The 21128-nt window shown below is 45.6% G+C and overlaps 1 protein-coding gene across 1 annotated transcript in view; it reads right to left on the bottom strand.

Moving 5' to 3' along the window:
• The window catches only part of LOC144509427 (sestrin-1-like), an 82089-nt gene extending 61206 nt beyond the window's left edge, over nt 1-20883 (bottom strand). Inside the window, exons 1-2 of the mRNA XM_078238297.1 lie at nt 20838-20883; nt 18131-18458 (exon numbers count right to left, since the gene is read on the bottom strand). Coding sequence (XP_078094423.1) covers nt 18131-18439 — 309 coding nt within the window. The 5' untranslated portion in view covers nt 18440-18458; nt 20838-20883. The remainder of the gene's footprint in view (nt 1-18130; nt 18459-20837) is intronic.
• Between the last annotated feature and the right edge of the window lie 245 nt (nt 20884-21128).

The raw sequence follows: 21128 nt of genomic DNA on the forward strand, positions 1-21128 counted from the left end.
TTCTAGTCTGGGTCTACGGCAGGTGGCGAGGGAACCAACAAGAGGGAAAACCATTCTTGAGCTCATTCTTACCAACCTGCCTACTGCAGATGCATCTGTCCAAGACAGTATCAGTAAGAGTGACCACCGTACAGTCCTTCTGAAGCCAAAGATCTGTCTTCACATTGAGGATACCGTCCATCGTGTTGTGTGGCACTACCACTGTGCTAAATGGGATAGACTTAGATTTAGCAACACAAAACTGGGAATCCATATGGGCCATCAGCAGCAGCAGAATTTATAACCTCATGTTCTAGCATATCCCCCACTCTACCATTACCACCAATCTAGGGGATCAACTCTGGTTCAATGAAGAGTGCAGGAGGGCATGTCAGGAGCAGCACCAAGCTTACCTAAAAATTACAGTAAGTAGTCTCACAACACCAGGTTAAAGTCCAACAGGTTTATTTGGTAGCACGAGCTTTTGGAGCGTTGCCCCTTCATCACTCACCTGATGAAGGGGCAATGCTCCGAAAGCTCGTGCTACCAAATAAACCTGTTGGACTTTAGCCTGGTGTTGTGAGACTACTTACTGTGCCCACCCCAGTCCAACACCGGCAACTCCACATCATGGCTACCTAAAAATTGGGCATCAACCTGCTGAAGCTATAACACGGGATGACTTGCATGTCAAACAGCATAAGCAACAAGTAATCCACAGAGCTAAGTGATTCCACAACCAACAGATCAGATCTAATCTCTGCAGTCGTGAATGGTGGTGGACAATTAAACAACTCACTGGAGGAGGCGGCTCCACAAATATCCCCATCCTCAATGATGGAGGAGCCCAGCCCATCGGTGCAAAAGATAAGGCTGAAGCATTCACAACAATCTTCAACCAGAGTTGCCAAGAGGATGATCCATCACAGCCTCCTCCAGAGGTCCCCAGCATCACAGATGTCAGTCTTCAGCTAATTCTATTCACCCCGTGTAATGTCAATAGATACCAAAATATATATAGGTTAGATGGCTTGGCCATGGTAAATCCGCGGGGTTACGGGGATAGGGCAGAGGGGAGGGCCTGGTTGGAATGCTCTTTGAGATTCGGTGTAGACTCGATGGGCCGAATGGTTTCTTCTGCACTGTAGGGATTCTATTGGTCTAGGGCACTAGATACTGAAGACTTCTGCTTCAGGACTAGGTGTGCCACTAGTCAAGTTGTTCCAGTCCAGATACAATACTGGCATCTATCAGCAATGTGGGGAATTATCCCATTCACAAGGAACAACACCGCAACTCTGCACATACTGAAGTAGCCCATGTCCAAATGCAGAAATACCTGGACAATGTGACAAGTGGCAAGTAACATAAGTAACATTCACGCCACTCAAGTGCCAGGCAATGACCATCTCCAACAAGAGAGAATCCGACCATCTCCACTTTACATTCAATAGTATTACCATCGCTGAATCCCCCACTATCAACATCCTGGAGGGTACTATTGACCAGAAACTGAACTGGACCAGCCGTATAAATACTGTGGCTGCAAGAACAGGTTAGAGGCTAGGGATCCTGTGATGAGTAACTCACCTCCCGACTCCCCAAAGCCTCTCCACCATCTACAAGGCACAAATCAGGAGTGTGATGGAAGACTCTCCACTTGCCTGAATGAATGCAGCTCCAAAAACACTCAAGAAGCTCAACAGCATCCAGGACAAAGCAGCCCGCTTGATTGGCACCACATCCACAAACATTTACTCTCTCCACCACTTACTAGCAGTGGAAGCAGTGTGCGCCATGTACAAGGTGCACTGCAGGAACTCATCAAAGCTTCTTAGACAACAGCTTCCAAACCCACAACAGCTACGATCCAAAAGGACAAGGACAGCAGATACACAAGAACCCCAGCATCTGCGTGCCACTCACCATCCCAACTTGGAAATATATCGCTGTTCCTTCACTGTAACCAGGTCAAAACCTTGGAATTCCCTCCCTAACAGCACTGTGGGTGTACCTGCACCACAGGGACTGCAGTGGTTCAAGAAGATGGCTCACCACCACCTTCACAAGGGCAATGAGGGATGGGCAATAAATGCTGGTCTAGCCAGTGATGCCCACATCCTATAAATTAATTTTTAAAAATGCTTTGGGATGTGAAGGCCCCATATGATCAAAATGCTATGCGGGTTAACACAAAACATACCAAAACACATCATACAACTGAAAATTATATTTCTTACTGAAGTTAACTTCGCAAAAAACCTTGTTAATTGTATGCCGACAGTGGGGCTTATAACATTGTCTGAAGATTAGGCTCCAGTTTTACTCTTCATTGCCAGGCTTCAATGAATAAAAACTTTCCCCACTGATCAGAGTCATGCCACAACATGTGCTTCTTTGACTGCCCTTGTCAATCTCTCTCCTTTGCTGCTTGAACATTTGCTCTCAGTCATGTAAGCATCAACATCGATAGATCTATTAACACCCTCAATTTTTGGTACAAACATTTTGGGACCCCGTGTAGTCTTTTCCTTGCTGTGTGAATGCACAAGCATCAAGAGAGGATCGCAATTGTTAGCACAGCTCTGTTATCGTGTGCTAGCTGATGGTGCTGTTTGGATTACCAACAATCCCAGGAAGCTCAACACTGCCACCAGCAGAAACGTGGAATTAAAGCAACTGTGAGCAAGGCTGATTCTTGAAAGGTGACAGAGAATGGGTATTCCTTAAATCAAAAGCTCAAATCTGGTGATCTTCGGCCGAGATGACAAGAGGATTCCCGGGCTCTTGAACCAATGAGGAAAAGGAAAAGCAGGCAGCCACCACTGCTGACTGTAACCTTTCAGAGCATGGAGTAACGGGAGACAGGGTTGTTCTCAACTGTGGATGACAAGTTGCCTTTAGGAGGAAAGAAATTTGGAAAAGAAAGCAGAAAATGTGTAGATTAAACAATAGGGGAGGCCTGCAGTGCATCACAGTTCAATATGTTACTCTCCTATTGTACAGTATTAGAAACTTGCATAGAATTAATTGTTAAAAAAGTATGGTTAACCGCCCTGGGAGATTCAAATATAGAATAAGTTTATTTATTTGTGTTACAAGTAGACTTACATTAACACTGCAATGAAGTTACTGTGAAAATCCCCTAGTCGCCACACTCCGGTGCCTGTTCAGGTACACTGAGGGAGAATTTAGCATGGCCAATGCACCTAACCTGCACGTCTTTCGGAGTGAGAGGGGAAACTGAAACACCCGGAGGAAACCCACGCAGACACGGGGAGAACGTGCAGACTCCGCACAGACCCGAGGCTGGAATTGAACCTGGGTCCCTGGCACTGTGAGGCTAACCATTGTGCCACTGTAGCATGATATCTCTAATTTAACTGTGTAACCAGACTCCGGAGATTATATCTTCCAGACTTGAAGAACCTGTTTGTCTCGTGACCCGCAGCTCGATATTCTCTGTACCTTGCAACTATTCCACAACAACAAAAAATTATTTTCCCGCCCAAGGGGAAATCTGTGGCACAATCCAGGTCATTCCATTGCCATTGTGTCGCACCAGTGGAAATGTTTCCAGTTTCTTCCACCATGTTGTTAAAAAACAAACACAGAAAACTCACATAAATAAGTTACATATTTAATCCTCAAAATAGATCATCATCTGAAGAGAAAATATTTTGCAGGGCTGTGTGGGAAAGGCAAGGGGAGTGGTACTAACTGATTTGCTCTTGCAGAGGGCCAGCATAGACACAACAGGCCAAATGGCCTCCTTCTATGTTCTAACCATTCCCATTCTCTGTGCATTTGGGACATTTTGAGCATTTTGCCTCTCTTGCTGCAGCAATACAGAACACAACTATAATGATCTGGTGTGCAAAATTGCTCTTGTTATCTTAAGAGTTAAGCAGAAGGAGCTGTATTCGATTCAGCCCTCTCATTGGCAACCGTTACCCAGCTATTGCATGGCTGCCATTGGTAGGGAGTAATCAAAGTTAGAAACCAGACCCTCTGGCCACAGTTTCCTCCTCTTCTCATATTCAAATATTCATTGGGATACACAAGATTGGATTTTACTGTTCCATTCCTCACAGCACAGCGGCTGTACCTACACCACATGGACAGCAGCAATGTGAATTAATATTTTTTTTAGAAGTAATTCAACTCGAAACTAAAGCAGGAAATGTCCATGTCTGCATCGCTCAAGAGCCACATAGATGGTGCATTATGCATCAAGTCATCACCAGAGCGTACTACATCTTATACCCACTACCAAAGTGACTATACTTCAAAAGACACTGAAGCAAAACACCGCGGACGCTGGAAATCGGAAATAAGAACAGAAAATGCTAGAAATACTCAGGTCAGGCAGAGGAATAGAGTTACCAGGGTGACATTTCGCCAGAACACTTCAAAACACTTCATTTGGCTATAAAACACTTTGGTACATTCTGAGGTCGTGGCCAATGCTATAATAAAGACTGGCCTTTAAATGATTCCAGTTCTCAGCTATTGCTCACATGTTGTGTAAGGAACACAATACAGTTTTACCTACCCCAGTGGGATATTGACAATTAACAAATATTTACAACACTATGTTAACGTATAATTGAATAAAAACTAGCACTCTCATTAATTGATAGCAATGACAGCTCTCATCCCAAATACATTCTTTCTGCTAAATACAAATATCGGTACCAAGCTCTGCTGCTAAAGACGCATTCCAATCAGTTGCTTTATTCATAATGTTAAAATATGTTGCTCAATGCATGTGGAAGACAATTGTTGTACATCCAATATTCCTGCATTCTCACATAATGGGGGTGGCACGGTAGCACGGTGGTTAGCACTGCTGCTTCACAGCGCCAGGGACCTGGGTTTGATTCCCGGCTTGGGTCACTGTCTTGTGGAGTTTGCATGTTCTCCCCGTGTCTGTATGGGTTCCCTCCGGATGCTCCGGTTTCCTTCCACATTCTGAAAGACGTGCTGGTTAGGTGCATTGACCTGAACAGGTGCTGGACTGTGGTGACTAGGGGAATTTCACAGTAACTTCATTGCAGTGTTAATGTAAGCCTTACTTGTGACTAATAAATAAACTTTACTTTACAATAGAAATCATCTAATGAGAAATCAGATTCCTCAGCACTATCTACAGGAGTTACAGATTGGTCACTAAAACAAAAGTGAATTACTGTGGATGCTGGAATCTGGAGAAAAGAGAAAATGCTAAAAAAAAACTCAGCGATCAGGCAGCATCAGTGGAGAGAGAAACAGAGTTAACGTTTTGAGTCTGCCTGACCCTTCTTCAGAGCTCCGAGAATCACATGGACTTGAGATGTTAACTCTGTTTCTCTACAGATGCTGCCAAACCTGCTGAGATTTTGCAGCATTTTCTGTTTTCGTTAGAGATAGATCACCCTCGATGGGCCAAAGGGCCTCTTCTGCACTGTATGATTCTATGACATGAAAACAATTCATCCTCCCACAATGATTTGTAAGTACTTCCAAGGTCAAATCTAAGAGAAGTGGAATACTGTCACTGAGTCCTGGGTCTTGAACAAGGGGACATCGCTACAGGATAAAGGGACGGTCATTTAAAACTGAGGTGCGCAGAAATTTCTTCTCGCAGAGGGTGGTGAATCTCTGGAATTCTCTGTCCCAAAGCACAGGGAGGCTGAATCATTAGAAGTATTTAAAGTAGAGCTGGATAAATAGTTGATAGATTGAGGAATAGAGGGCTGTGGGAAATGGCACAGGAAAAGAGCAGAGGCCGGTATAGATCAGCCATGATCATATTGAATGGTGGGGCAGGCCTGAGGGAGTCTGGTGGCCTCCTCCTGCTTCTATTTCCTGTGTTCTTGTGGGTTTATTTCAGTTGAGAAGATATATTTTATCTATCCTGGTGAGGCATATGGTTTATGGGTCTTGCACATCCCTGAAATAAACACATTAGTCGGGATGCAGCTTCAGCACCTTCCAAACCCTGGACCACCCAAAGGACGAGGGCAGCAGATGCACGGAAACACAACATGCAAAGCATATTGATTGATAGCAGTTTGGGTGAATAAGGGAGTGTTAATCTCTCTGTAAAAATCTGCTTTTGTTTGTATTTAGCATTTAACTAAAATTTACTGTCTAGATTTCCCAGCCTTAAGCAAGGTTTCAAGGCTCGACTGGAAGAGCAGTTGAAGTTAGCTAATGAAGATAGGTGCTTAGACCAGTTTTTCTGTAACTGGGGGTAGCTAACTCCTTAGTTTCAGAAGAATATATGAACTGACGCTTCAGAGTGTGACTTTGAACAGAGTTCTGGATTTGGGTGATTAAGGGAGTTCAGCGAAGTAGGAAAGGAGATGCCCCTTTGCATTTGCCTTTTCTATATCTCCCTGTAGGAATTGGCTGTTGCTATACTACAGGGGTAAAAGCTAGCTGTTTGGAAAGTATCTGGTAAAGGGGTTAAGGTCTATAGAATCGTAGAATCCCTACAATGCAGAAGGAGGCTATTCAGCCCTATGAGTCTGCACTGACTCTCTGAAAGAGCATCTTACCCAAGACCTTCCCCCACCTGTCCTATCCCTGCAACCCGACACATTTACCATGGCTGATACATCTAACCTGCAAATCTTTGCAGTGTGGGAGGAAACCGGGGCACCCAGAGGAAACCCACACAGACACGGGGAGAATATGCAAACTCCACACAGACAGTCACTGAGGCTGGAATCGAACCCGGATCCCTGGTGCTGTGAGTTGCTTTACTGATTAGATTTTATACGCACTAAACTTGGTGAAAAAAAGTCTATTCCCATTCCAGTAAAAGCAAACTTTTAAGAGCATAAGTCTTAAATACTGATGTAAAAAGTCTCAGGTACGCAAGTGGGGGGTCTCATCCTGTCAGATTTTAATTATTGTTGAAGATAAAACAAAAGTAATTTTAAAAAAACTTTCTGTACACAATCTGACATTGAGTAACTTGCTGGTTCAGACACAGTGTACTGTTCACAGCTCCCAGAACCCCCTGTAGAGGGTGCTTTGCTTTCTGGTTCAAAAGCCAACAGCAACTTCCTTAGCAAAAGCTCATAGTCTCCGGGCAAATGTGCGGAACAGCTGGTGCTGCTGGTTTGCCACAGACCACAAAACCCAGCTCACTAATTGCAGTTAATCGGCTGGGTTTAGTTTTCAAAATCACAAACAGATCTCTTCACTCCAAAAACAAGTCTCAGCTTGTTTCAATTCTTTACCGCTACAGAATACTTGTTCAATTGTGCCTGTAAAAAAAAAATTCAATTTACCAATGGCTTCAGTAAGTTTAACCTCCTGGTTTAGCATGGAGTTACCAAGATCAGAAGGCCATTTCCACAGTTAAGGTAATCGTCTCGATGTGGTCTATCTGAACATTTCTCCGAGTCCCACCCAGGATAATAGTTGTGGTGGCACAACTGTCTTCAACTTGCCTGGACAAGGAAGCAGGAAAACAGCCAAGATTTTAAGGAAAATGGCAAGGTGGGGAGATCCTGCAAAATTGTGGCAATGAAATTTCTTCCACCATCATGACTGCTTAGTTGAGGAACTGGACATCGTCCAAGAAATTGTTAACATGAGTCAGGGAAGGAAAGAATTAGGGTGTGGAGAGGGGTTGAGGGGAAAGAGGTTCGGTACGAGTACTGGCCAAATATACCTGTGACCTGGTTTGTTGCAATGACATTGACCAGTGTCCGGAGAGATTATTTCTTATCCAACTGCAGGTACAGATTTATATTTGAACAAATCCCTGTACTGAAGACACTGATCCATCCAGAGTTACTGTTCCAGAGATTGTTTCAACAATCAGTTGCTGCTATCTCGTCCAAATGGTTCTTCTTCTCCACAGCCTCAGAAGCTGAGTCTGATTCTCCTCTCACTCAATGTCCACACACTTGATTTTCCTACAACAGTGACTACACTTCAAAAGTACTTCATTGGCTAGAAAGCACGCTGAGGTGTTGAAGTCATGAAAGGCGCTACATAATTGCAAGTATTTCTTTCTTTCTGTCACATATCCCATCTTAGATATTGGAGGCGGAGCGAGAACCAAAATCTAGGCTGATATTTCCTCTTCCAAGTGGAGATGATGGAGGCCAATCTTACTGAAATTGCTATGATCAATTGGCAAAGACCCAGGATCAAATACAGAATATGCATTTATTTAGCACTGCTCACAGTCCTAAGGTATCTGATAGCCCTTTACAACCAATGCAGCATTAGGTATAGTCACTGTCACAAAATGTAGAAAAATATGACTGCTAACTAGAACAAAGAAAGAACAAAGAAAATTACAACACAGGAACAGGCCCTTCAGCCCTCCAACCCTGCACCGACCATGTTGCCCGACTTAACTAAAACCCCCTACCCTTCTGGGGACCAGACCCCTCCATTTCCATCCTATTCATGTATTTGTCAAGACGCCCCTTAAAAGTCACTATCGTATCTGCTTCCACTACCTCCCCCGGCAGTGAGTTCCAGACATCCACCACCCTCTGGGTAAAAAATCTGCCTCGTACATCTCCTTTAAACGTTGCCCGTCGCACCTTAAACCTGTGCCCTCTAGTAATTGACTCTTCCACCCTGGGAAAAAGCTTCTGACTATCCACTCTGTCCATGCCTCGCATAATCTTGTAGACTTCTATCAAGTCGCCCCTCAACCTCTGTCGTTCCAGTGAGAACAAACCAAATTTCTCCAACCTTTCCTCATAGCTCATGCCTTCCATACCAGGCAACATCCTGGTAAATCTTTTCTGTACCCTCTCCAAAGCCTCCACATCCTTCTGGTAATGTGGCGACCAGAATTGAACACTATATTCCAAGTGCGGCCTAACTAAGATTCTGTGACTAATTAAGGTGCTGTCAGACACAAGGTCCCATAAACAGCCAAAAGATTAATGACCAGATACCTGCTTTTAAAGATATTGGTTGAGGGATAAATATTTCCCAGAACATTGAGAGAACCCCATCATCCTTCTTTGAATAGTACTCAAGGATCATTCAATTCCACTTCAGGACATGGATAGGGCCTTGATTTAGCATCTCATCTGAACTGACAGCATTTCAGATAGTGCAGCATAGCCTCCGTACTGAAATAACTCTGTACTGAAACCTCAGCCCAAATGATATATTCAAGACCTGGAGTGAAGTTTCAGTCCATGGACTTCTGACTTAAGGCAGCCACTAATAATAACTAACCACACACGATAGACACCCAGCACAAATTCACCAGATTGGAGATGTCCCCTTCTGCTCTGCACTAGGCAGATAGTGAAAAGACCTTCAATCTCACATCAATGACCATGAACTGGATACGCCAAAAATACTTCTCTTCATCAAGCAGTGTTTACAGTAACAATCAACCATTGCATGAGGAAATGGCTTCATGTTCAATTGACAAAACATCTTCACCACACCAGCAGCTCATTTTCATACTGATTTAATGGGTGCCAAGACCCAGTCACTTCACTTCCTGGAAGCCAAAGTAAGGTAATCAGTTGAAATTATATGACCAAAATGCCTTGGAAACCTATTTATATAATTCAGTTTAATTACAATGTTAACTAAGACACAATTCTCAGTGACATAAAATTCTAAACCATCTCTCTAGAGATTTTTTTTTCATTCACTCATGAGACATGGGTGTCACTGGCTGGCCAGCTTTAACCTGGTGTTGTGAGACTTCTTACAGCATTTATTGCCCATCCCTAGTTGCCCTTGAGAAGGTGGTGATGAGCTGCCTTCTTGAATCACTGCAGTCCATGTGCTATGAGTTAACCCACAATGCCATGAGGCATTGTGGGTCATGAGAACCATGAGGTTCTAGGATTTTGACCCAGCGACTGCGAAGGAACGGCGATATATTTCCAAGTCAGGATGCTGTGTGGCTTGGAGGGGAACTTGCAGGTGGTGGTGTTCCTATGTATCTGCTGCCCTTGTCCTTCTAGATGGAAGTGGTCATGGGTTTGGAAGGTGCTGTCTAAGGATCTTTGGTGAATTGCTGCAGTGCATCTTGTAGATAGTACACACTGCTGCTACTGAGCGTCGGAGGTGGAGGGAGTGGGTGTTTGTAGATGTGGTGCCAACCAAGCAGGCTGCTTTGTCCTGGATGGTGTCAAGCTTCTTGAGTGTCCCTGGAGCTGCAGTCATCCAGGCAAGTGGGCAGTATTCCATCACGCTCCTGCCTTGTGCCTTGTAGGTCATGGACAGGCTTTGGGGAGTCAGAAGGTGAGTTACTCACTGCAGTATTCCTAGCCTCTGACCTGCTCTTGTAGCCACTGTGTTTATGTGGCAAGTCCAGTTGAGTTTCTGGTCAATGGTAACCCCAAGGATGTTGACAGTGGGGGATTCAGTGATGATAACACCACTGAATGTCAAGGGGCAGTGGTTAGAGTGTCTCTTATTGGTAATGGTCATTACCTGGCATTTGTGTGGCGCGAATGTTATTTGCCATCTGTCAGCCCAAACCTGGATATTATCCAGATCTTGTTGCACTTGAACATGCACTGCTTCAGTATTTGAGGAGTTGAGAATAGTGAACATTGTGCAATCATTGGCGAACATCCCCACTTCTGACCTTATGATGGAGGGAAGGTCATTGATGAAGCAGCTGAAGATGGTTGGGCCTAGGACACTACCCTGAGGGAGTCCTGCTGAGATGTCTTGGAGCTGAGATGAATGACCTCCCACAACACCTTCCTATGTACCAGGTATGACTCCAACCAGCAGAGAGTTTGCCCCCTGGTACCCATTGATTCCAATTTTGCTCGGCTCCTTGATGCCACACTCGATTGAATGTGACCTTGATAGACGGAGCTAAGCGATCCCACAAACAACGGATCAGATTACAAAATTACAAAACCCAAACAGCAGCTTCCTTTGAATAGCTCCTTTGCTGTAAGATACTCTCCTTCAGGTATGAGGTAAGTCAGCATTAAAAATCTAAGCAACCATACTTGTATACTCCATGCGGACGGAGAAAGAATGGCTACAACAACAATAATGGCAATAGTGGCTTTAAAATGGCTATTCTGGCTGAGAGATAAGCATGCTGGGATTTTTGGTCAATTTATAGATTAAAACCAGATGCAGGTTGTAAAGAGACTCTGGTCTGGGAGCTGTGATCTGAAGCTTCCTGTGTTGGTCAGATAAGGGAAGTTGTTAACATTATCCGAGACATTGCATCTCTGATTCATATGGCTGCTATGTATGGGACATGTCAAATGAACTAAGCGTAATGGCGTTGTTCGCAGGTAATTTCTCTGGATCTTTGAGCCATGTGATCGGTTTCTGGTAACATAGTTGGCTGGATGACAGAGAATATTCCTGAAGTGAGTGGAGAATTATGGATAAAGAGATGTGAGTCTTTGTTTGCCGGCAATAACTCAAAGAGACCAACCATCGCAAGAAGACCTGTGCCCTGAAGGATGCTTCAGAGAACAAGATAGGTAGATTCTACATCGAGGATATTTCTTGGCCAAGATTTTCCTAAACTCGGTAGTATCTATTTTCAGTTAAATAGTTAAAGTTGATGTTTAGTTAAAGTTGATGTTCAGTTAGAGTTAAAGTTCAGTAAAGAGTTGCAACTGTTTACGTTTGAGTTGGTACTAGAAGTGTTAAAAAAAGAAATACTTCAATTATTGTCCTTGTTTGTCTCATTAAACTGGAATGCTTGGAAGGCGTTTAAATTAAAGCTGTATAACACCCGCATCATTCTTCAGTTCAATTAACTCATGTCTGCATGACCACAGAAAGATACAGTATTGATATTTATCTTCCTACGGCTGATCATCCAGTCTCACTGGGACATTAACGATTTGCCTCAAACCTTCCCTGTGCTGTGTAGGTGGATGGAAGGAGAGGAGGCAATGGGATGAAATCAGCCCAAGCTTCCATTGGCAGTTAGTGACCTTAAGCTTAACTGAAGGTAAAATTGAACTGACTGAGATGCATTTTACTTTTTTTTTACCCAGCCAATACTTAATTACACCAACATAAAAGATAAATACTTGGATAAGATAAAATGCTGTTATCGCCTTTTGAATATCATTTCCACAGCGGTAGGGGAGAAAGGGAGCAAATTGGAATTCTCACCCCTGTTTTCAAATCCCACTATGGTCTCACCCCTCAGAACACTCAGAGATCTCTGTGCTCCTCTAGTTCAAGGCCCTGGGGAATCTCTGATTTTCATTGCTCAGGGCTTCAAGTTTCTAAGTGTCCAAATCACCAACAACCTGTCTTTGTCCCTCCACCCTGACGCTATAGTTAAGAAAGCCCACCATCGCCCCTACTTTCTCAGGAGGCTAAGGAAATTCAGCATGTCTGCTACAACTCTCATCAGATGCACCATAGAAAGCATTATTTCTGGCTGTGTCACAGCTTGGTATGGCTCCTGCTCTGACCGAGACCACAAGAAACTACAAAGGGTTGTGAATGAAGCCCAGTCCATCACGCAAACCAGCCTCCCATCCATTGATTCCATCTACACTTCCCGCTGCCTCGGAAAAGTAGCCAGCATAATCAAGGACCCCACACACCCCGGCCATTCTCTCTTCCATCCTTTTCTGTCGGGAAAAGGATACAAAAGTCTGAGATCATCGACTCAAGAACAGTTTCTTTCCTGCTGCCATCAGTTGAATGGACGTATTTTGTATTAAGCTGACCTTTCTCTATACCCTAGCTATAACTGTAACACTATATTCTCCATCCTCTCCTTTCAAAGAACAAAGGGGCGGCACGGTAGCACAGTGGTTAGCACTGCTGCTTCACAGCTCCAGGGACCTGTGTTCGATTCCCGGCTCGGGTCACTGTCTGTGTGGAGTTTGCACATTCTCCTCATGTCTGCGTGGGTTTCCTCCGGGTGCTCCGGTTTCCTCCCACAGTCCAAAGATGTGCGGGTTAGGTTGATTGGCCATGCTAAAATTGCCCTTCGTGTCCTGGGATGTGTAGGTTAGAGGGATTAGTGGGTAAAATATGTAGGGATATGGGGGTAGGGTCTGGGTGGGATTGTGGTCGGTGCAGACTTGATGGGCCGAATAGCCTCTTTCTGTGCTGTAGGGTTTCTAAGATTTCTTTCTAAGAAAGAAAATTACAGCACAGGAACAGGCCCTTTGGCCCTCCAAGCATGCACCGATCATGCTGCCCGACTGAACTAAAACCCCCTACCCTTCCAGGGACCATATCCCTTTATTCCCATCCTATTCATGCATTTGTCCAGACATCCCTTAAAAGTCACTATCGTATCTGCTTCCACTACCTCCCCCAGCAGCGAGTTCCAGGTGGAAGCTTCCACCCTAAACACGTTAAAGAAGCCATCCCCTACGGACAAGCCCTCCGTATACACAGGATCTGCTCGGATGAGGAGGATCGCAACAGACACCTCCAGGTGCTGAAGGATGCCCTCATAAGAACAGGATATGGCGCTCGACTCATTGATCAACAGCGAAAAACCGCACCGACCTCCTCAGAAGACAAACACGGGACACAGTGGACAGAGTACCCTTCGTTGTCCAGCACTTCCCCGGAGCGGAGAAGCTACGGCATCTCCTCCGGAGCCTTCAACATGTCATTGATGAAGACGAACATCTCGCCAAGGCCATCCCCACACCCCCACTTCTTGCCTTCAAACAACCGCACAACCTCAAACAGACCATTGTCCGCAGCAAACTACCCAGCCTTCAGGAGAACAGTGACCATGACACCACACAACCCTGCCACAGCAACCTCTGCAAGACGTGCCGCATCATCGACATAGATGCCATCATCTCACGTGAGAACACCATCCACCAGGTACACGGTACATACTCTTGCAATTCGGCCAACGTTGTCTACCTGATACGCTGCAAGAAAGGATGTCCCGAGGCATGGTACATTGGGGAAACTATGCAGATGCTACGACAACGGATGAATGAACACCGCTCGACAATCACCAGGCAAGACTGTTCTCTTCCTGTTGGGGAGCACTTCAGCGGTCACGGGTATTCGGCCTCTGATATTCGGGTAAGCGTTCTCCAAGGCGGCCTTCGCGACACACGACAGCGCAGAGTCGCTGAGCAGAAACTGATAGCCAAGTTCCGCACGCACGAGGACGGCCTCAACCGGGATATTGGGTTCATGTCACACTATTTGTAACCCCCACAGTTGCCTAGACCTGCAGAGTTTCACTGGCTGTCTTGTCTGGAGACAATACACATCTTTTTAGCCTGTCTTGATGCTCTCTCCCCTCACATTGTTTTGTTTCTTAAAGACTTGATTCGTTGTAAGTATTCGCATTCCAACCATTATTCATGTAAATTGAGTTTGTGTCTTTATATGCTCTGTTTGTGAACAGAATTCCCACTCACCTGAAGAAGGGGCTTAGAGCTCCGAAAGCTTGTGTGGCTTTTGCTACCAAATAAACCTGTTGGACTTTAACCTGGTGTTGTTAAACTTCTTACTGTGTTTATCCCAGTCCAACGCCGGCATCTCCACTTCTATGACCAAGCCAGTTCTGTATTCATCTTGCCAGCTCACCTCTGATCCCATGCAACTTCACCTTCTGTACCAGTCTACCATGAGGGACCTTGTCAAACGCCTTACTGAAGTCCATGTAGACAGCATCCACTGGCCTACCCTCATCAATCACCTTCATCACTTCCTCAAAAAACGTGATCAAATTAGCGAGACACGACCTCCCCTTCACAAAACCATGTTGCCTCTTGCGAATACATCCACTTATTTCCAAATGGGAATAAATCCTGTCTCATAGAATCATAGAATCCCTACAGTACAGAAAGAGGCCATTCGGCCCATTGAGTCTGCACCGACCACAATCCCACCCATACCCCCATATTCCTACATATTTACCCACTAATCCTTCTAATCTACGCATCTCAGGACACTATGGGCAATTTTAGCATGGCCAATCAGCCTAACCGTCTCGAAGAATCCTTTCCAATAATTTCCCTACCACTGACGTAAGACTCACCAGCCTGTAATTACCTGGATTTCCCTTGCTACCCTTCTTAAACAAAGGAACAACATTGGCTATTCTTCAATCCTCTGGGAGCTCTCCTGTAGCCAGTGAGGATACAAAGATTTCTCTCAAGGCCCCAGCAATTTCCTCCTTTGCCTCTCTCAGTATTCTGGGGTATATCCCATCAGGTCCTGGGGACTTGTCTACCCTAATGTTTCTCAAGACCCCCAATACCTACTCCGTTTTGATCTCAATGTGACCCAACCCATCTACACACCCTTCCCCGACTCATCATCCACCAAGTCCTTCTCTTTGGGTGAATGCTGACGCAAAGTACTCATTTAATACCTCACCCATTTCCTCCGGCTCCATGCATAAATTCCCTCCCCTGTCCTTGAGTGGGCCAACCCTCTCCCTCGCTACCCTTCTCTATGAGTGGTATGCTTTGTCTGTATAGTGCGCAAGAAACAATACTTTTCACTGTATACTAATACATGTGACAATAATACATCAAATTTTAAAAAAATTGGTGGCCATATCTTCAGTTGTCGAAGTCTCGAGCTCTGAAATTCCCTCCCTAAAGTTCTTGCTTCCTTTGAGAATCTATAAAGCTGACCTCTCCCAAAAGGTGTGTGGCCATCTGCCCAGAAACCTTCTTACATAGACTGACATCTAATTTTGCTTTATAGTGTTTCTGAGTGTGCCTTAAGGGTGTTCCATTACACTAAAAGCACCAAGTTGTTGTGATGGTGGTGTACTTGAAGAGTTTCCTTTTTAAAAACACTACAAGGAAATGCAGTTGATAATGCTTTCCTTTAGTCAGATAAATGGCTTCAAGGATACTAAAGGGCACAAACCTGAGGTGGCACATTGGTATAGCAGAAACTGAATGGATGAACTGTATTCCAAGACAACCCGAACATTTTTGGTGCCACAACTTAGGGACAGCATGGTGGCACAGTGGTTAGCACGGCTTCCCCACAGTGCCAGGAACCCGGGTTCAATTCCCAGCTTGGGTCACTGTCTGTGTGGAATTTGCACGTTCTCCCCGTGTCAGCGTGGGTTTCCTCCAGGTGCTCCACATTCCTCCCACACTCCAAAGATGTGCGGGTTAGGTGGATTGGCCATGCTAAATTGCCACATAGTGTCGGGGGACTAGCAGGATAAATACGGGGAAAGGGCTCGGTGCGATCGTGGTCAGTGCAGACTCGATGGGCCGAATGGCTTCCTTCTGCACTGTAGGGATTCTATTCTACGAAGTGCATTTGTTTCTAGTTTCCCACTCCACGAGCCATTTTAAGTTTATTCATTAGTGTCACAGGTAGGCTTACCTGTGAAGTTATTGTGAAAATCCCCTAGTCGCCACACTTTGGCACCTGTTCGAGTACACTGAGGGAGAATTTAGCATGGCCAATACACCTAACCAGCAAGTCTTTCAGAGTATGAGAGGAAACCGGAGAACCCGGAGGAAACCTTCGCAGACAAGGGGAGAATGTGCAAACTCGGCACAGACAATGACCCAAGCCAGGAATCAAACCTGGGTCCCTGGCACTGTGAAGCAGCAGTGCTAACCACTGTGCCACCATTTTGCAAACCTGTTTTAGTTACCAGAGGGGTCATTGCTGCAGACTCCTTCTCCATCCCAACTGGTGATTTCCTAGAACAAACTGCAAAGAGAGAGAGACAGCGAGAAAAAAGGGAGAAACCAGAAGCAAGAACTTGCTAACTTCTTGTAAATCTGTCCTAGAACATAAGAACTAGGAACAGGGGTAGGCCATCTGGCCCCTCGAGCCTGCTCCGCCATTCAATAAGATCATGGCTGATCTTTTCATGGACTCAGCTCCACTTACCTGCCCGCTCACCATTACCCTTAATTCCTTTACTGTTCAAAAATGTATTCTATCCTTGCCTTAAAAACATTCAATGAGGTAGCCTCAACTGCTTCACTGGGCAGGGAATTCCACAGATTCACAACCCTTTGGGTGAAGAAGTTCCTCCTCAACTCAGTCCTAAATCTGCTCCCCCTTATTTTGAGGCCATGTCCTCTAGTCCTAGTTTCACCCGCTCCTTTCTTCTCTATTCCCTTCATAATCTTATATGTTTCTATAAGATCTCCCCTCATTCTTCTGAATTCCAATGAGTATAGCCCCAGTCTACTCAGTCTCTCCTCATAAGCCAACCCTCTCAACTCCAGAATCAACCTAGCGAATCCCTTCTGCACCCCCTCCAGTGCCAGTATATCCTTTCTCAAGTAAGGAGACCAAAACTGTACACAGTACTCCAGGTGTGACCTCACCAGCATCTTATACAGCTGCAACATAACCTCGCTGTTTTTAAACTCTATCCCTCTAGCAATGAAGGGCAAAATTCCATTTGCCTTCTTAATTACCTGCAAACCAATGTTTTGTGATTCATGCCCAAGGACACCCAGGTCCTTTGGCACAGCATCATGCTGCAATTTTTTACCATTTAAATAATAGTCCATTTTGCTGTTATTCCTACCAAAATGGATGACCTGACATTTACCAACATTGTACTCCATCTGCCAGACCCTCGCCCACTCACTTAGACTATCTATATCCCTTTGCAGACTTTCAGCGTCTTCTGCACACTTTGCTCTGCAACTCATCTCAGTGTCATCTTCAAACTTGGGCACACCACACTTGGTCCTCAATTCCAAATCATCTATGTAAATTGTAAACAATTGCGGTCCCAACACTGATCCCTGACAGTTCCCAGCTGTTTTGATTGGACAGGGGCAGTGTCATCACTAACATCTGATCTGCTGCATTGGATGTAAGTCTGAGTTGCAATATGATGTTAGCTTTTCCTTCCTTAGTTACACATGGACATGAGATAACTTTACATCCAAGAGTTTAACAGATCAAAGCCTGGTAATCACCCAATATTCTTCTGAATTCTGAAAGGAAGTGACAGAAGCGCAGGGCACTTTGTAAACACCCTGGCAGAGAGATGGGTGTAACCCTTTAATCTAGAAAACCAGATGTCCTTCTAACTTTAATCAGCAGATTAAAAATTGCCATTACAGCTCAAGCATCTTGCTTGTGTTACAAAAACTCTATATAAACCTCCCTGATTTGTGGCCCTGAGAGAGACAGGAACCTTGGTGAACAGTGTGTTTGGAGATTCAGAGAGAGGGGATTGTAGTTTTCACTCACTCACCAGCACAGTCTGCAAAATGTGTCTGCTCTTCCCCCGGACATCAGCGAAGGGACAGCTCAGTGAGAGCCGCAGCAGCAGCAGCAGCAGCTTGTGGAGTTGGGCAGGCTGCACTCGCTCACCCTCCCGGCCAGAGTGCTGCTCCAGGCAGCGGTGAATCATGCCAGCCGCGCTGTCCATGGCCGCAGCCCGGCTCTCCTGCTCTCGGCTGCGGATCAGCTGGCTCCACTTGCCCGGCTCGCAGCCCTGAGCTGCTTCCGAAGCTGCCTCCAGAGCCATGAGAGAGGTGTGGCAGCAGGCAGACTTGCTCATTCACTTCATCTGCCAAACTCTGCAACAAATAAGAAAACTTCTTAAAAAGTTGCCTCTAAATTTAAAAACTTTTCCCCCCTGCAATGACTTTACAAACATAATGATTGCAGCCACTACAGATCATGCAGCCACCATCACAGAGTTCTGGCTGACAATCCAGCCAATATCACAGAGTTCTGGCTGTCAAACAACAAAGAACAAAGAACAGTACAGCACAGGAAACAGGCCCTTCGGCCCTCCAAGCCTGTGCCACTCATTGGTCCAACTAGACCATTCGTTTGTATCCCTCCATTCCCAGGCTGCTCATGTGACTATCCAGGTAAGTCTTAAATGATGGCAGCGCATTCCAGGCCCCCACCACTCTCTGTGTAAAAAACGTCCCTCTGATATCTGAGTTATACCTCGCCCCTCTCACCTTGAGCCTGTGACCCCTCGTGATCGTCACCTCCGACCTGGGAAGAAGCTTCCCACTGTTCACCCTATCTATACCCTTCATAATCTTGTACACTTCTATTAGGTCTCCCCTCATTCTCCGTCTTTCCAGGAAGAATAAGCCCAGTTTACCCAATCTCTCCTCATAGCTAAGACCCTCCATACCAGGCAACATCCTGGTAAACCTTCTCTGCACTCTCTCTAAAGCCTCCACGTCCTTCTGGTAGTGCGGCGACCAGAACTGGACGCAGTACTCCAAATGTGGCCTAACCAGCATTCTATACAGCTGCAACATCAGACTCTGGCTTTTATACTCTATACCCCGTCCTATAAAGGCAAGCATACCATATGCCTTCTTCACCACCTTCTCCACCTGTGCTGCCACCTTCAAGGATTTGTGGACTTGCACACCTAGGTCCCTCTGTGTTTCTATACTCTTGATGGCTCTGCCATTTATTGTATAACTCCCCCCTACATTAGTTCTTCCAAAATGCATCACTTCGCATTTATCTGGATTAAATTCCATCTGCCATTTCTCCGCCCAATTTTCCAGCCTATCTATATCCTGCTGTATTGTCCGACAATGTTCATCGCTATCCGCAAGTCCAGCCATTTTCGTGTCATCCGCAAACTTGCTGATAACACCAGTTACACCTTCTTCCAAATCATTTATATATATCACAAATAGCAGAGGTCCCAGTACAGAGCCCTGCGGAACACCACTGGTCACAGACCTCCAGCCGGAAAAAGACCCTTCGACTGCTACCCTCTGTCTCCTGTGGCCAAGCCAGTTTTTTACCCATCTAGCCACCTCTCCTTGTATCCCATGAGCCTTAACCTTCTTAACCAACCTGCCATGAGGGACTTTGTCAAATGCCTTACTGAAATCCATATAGACGACATCCATGGCCCTTCCTTCGTCAAGCGTTTTTGTCACTTCCTCAAAAAACTCCACCAAATTTGTAAGGCACAACCTCCCTCTTACAAAACCATGCTGTCTGTCACTAATGAGATTGTTCCGTTCTAAATGCGCATACATCCTGTCTCTAAGAATCCTCTCCAACAACTTCCCTACCACGGACTTCAAGCTCACTGGCCTATAATTACCTGGGTTATCCCTGCTACCCTTCTTAAATAACGGTACCACATTCGCTATCCTCCAATCCTCAGGGACCTCACCTGTGTCCAATGAAGAGACAAAGATTTCCGTCAGAGGCCCAGCAATTACATCTCTTGTCTCCCTGACCAGTCTAGGATAGATGCCATCAGGCGCTGGGGATTTGTCAGTTTTAATGTTACCTAAAAAACCTAACACTTTCTCCCTTGTAATGGAAATTCTCTCTAACGGGTCAACACTTCCCTCTGTGACACTCCCAGTCAACAAGTCCCTCTCCTTTGTGAATACCAATGCAAAGTATTCATTTAGGATCTCCCCTATTCCCTTGGGTTCTAAGCATAATTCCCCTCTGTCCCTGAGAGGTCCGACTTTTTCCCTGACAACTCTTTTGTTCCTAACATATGAATAAAATGCCTGTCAACCCAGTCACTGTCACAGAGTTCTGGCTGTCAATCCAGCCCCTATCACTGAGTTCTCACTGACAATCCTGCCCCTATCACTGAGTTCTCACTGACAATCCTGCCCCTATCACTGAGTTCTCACTGACAATCCTGCCCCTATCACTGAGTTCTCACTGACAATCCTGCCCCTATCACAGAGTTCTGGCTGTCAATCCAGCCCCTATCACTGAGTTCTCACTGACAATCCTGCCCCTATCACTGAGTTCTCACTGACAATCCTGCCCCTATCACAGAGTTCTGGCTGTCAATCCAGCCCCTATCACTGAGTTCTCACTGACAATCCTGCCCCTATCACAGAGTTCTGGCTGTCAATCCTGCCCCTATCACAGAGTTCTGGCTGTCAATGCCACTCTTGCTGCATCACAATCTCAACAATTGAAACTTTTACCTCCAACAGCTGATGCAACCCTCAGAAACCTGAGACAAGGGAGTCTGGCACTGCGCATGCCCAGCCAGCGCCGCGTCCTCTGGGAGTTGTAGTTCCGGCCGCGTTCTTGCGGCTGCGCAGTGCGGTCTTGGGAACTACAGCTCCCGGCAGGCAGCGTGCGGCCGCACCTGCAGTCCCCGCCCCCTGGCTCCAGCTGACCAATCAGAGTGGTGAGGCTGGGCTGATTGAAGAGGTTGCTGAGACAGGGGTTTGTGCAGAGTGTGGCAGACACAACTCCTGTCCTCACCTGCA

This window comes from Mustelus asterias, chromosome 21 (genome assembly GCF_964213995.1).
Source record: "Mustelus asterias chromosome 21, sMusAst1.hap1.1, whole genome shotgun sequence".
NCBI lineage: Eukaryota > Metazoa > Chordata > Chondrichthyes > Carcharhiniformes > Triakidae > Mustelus > Mustelus asterias.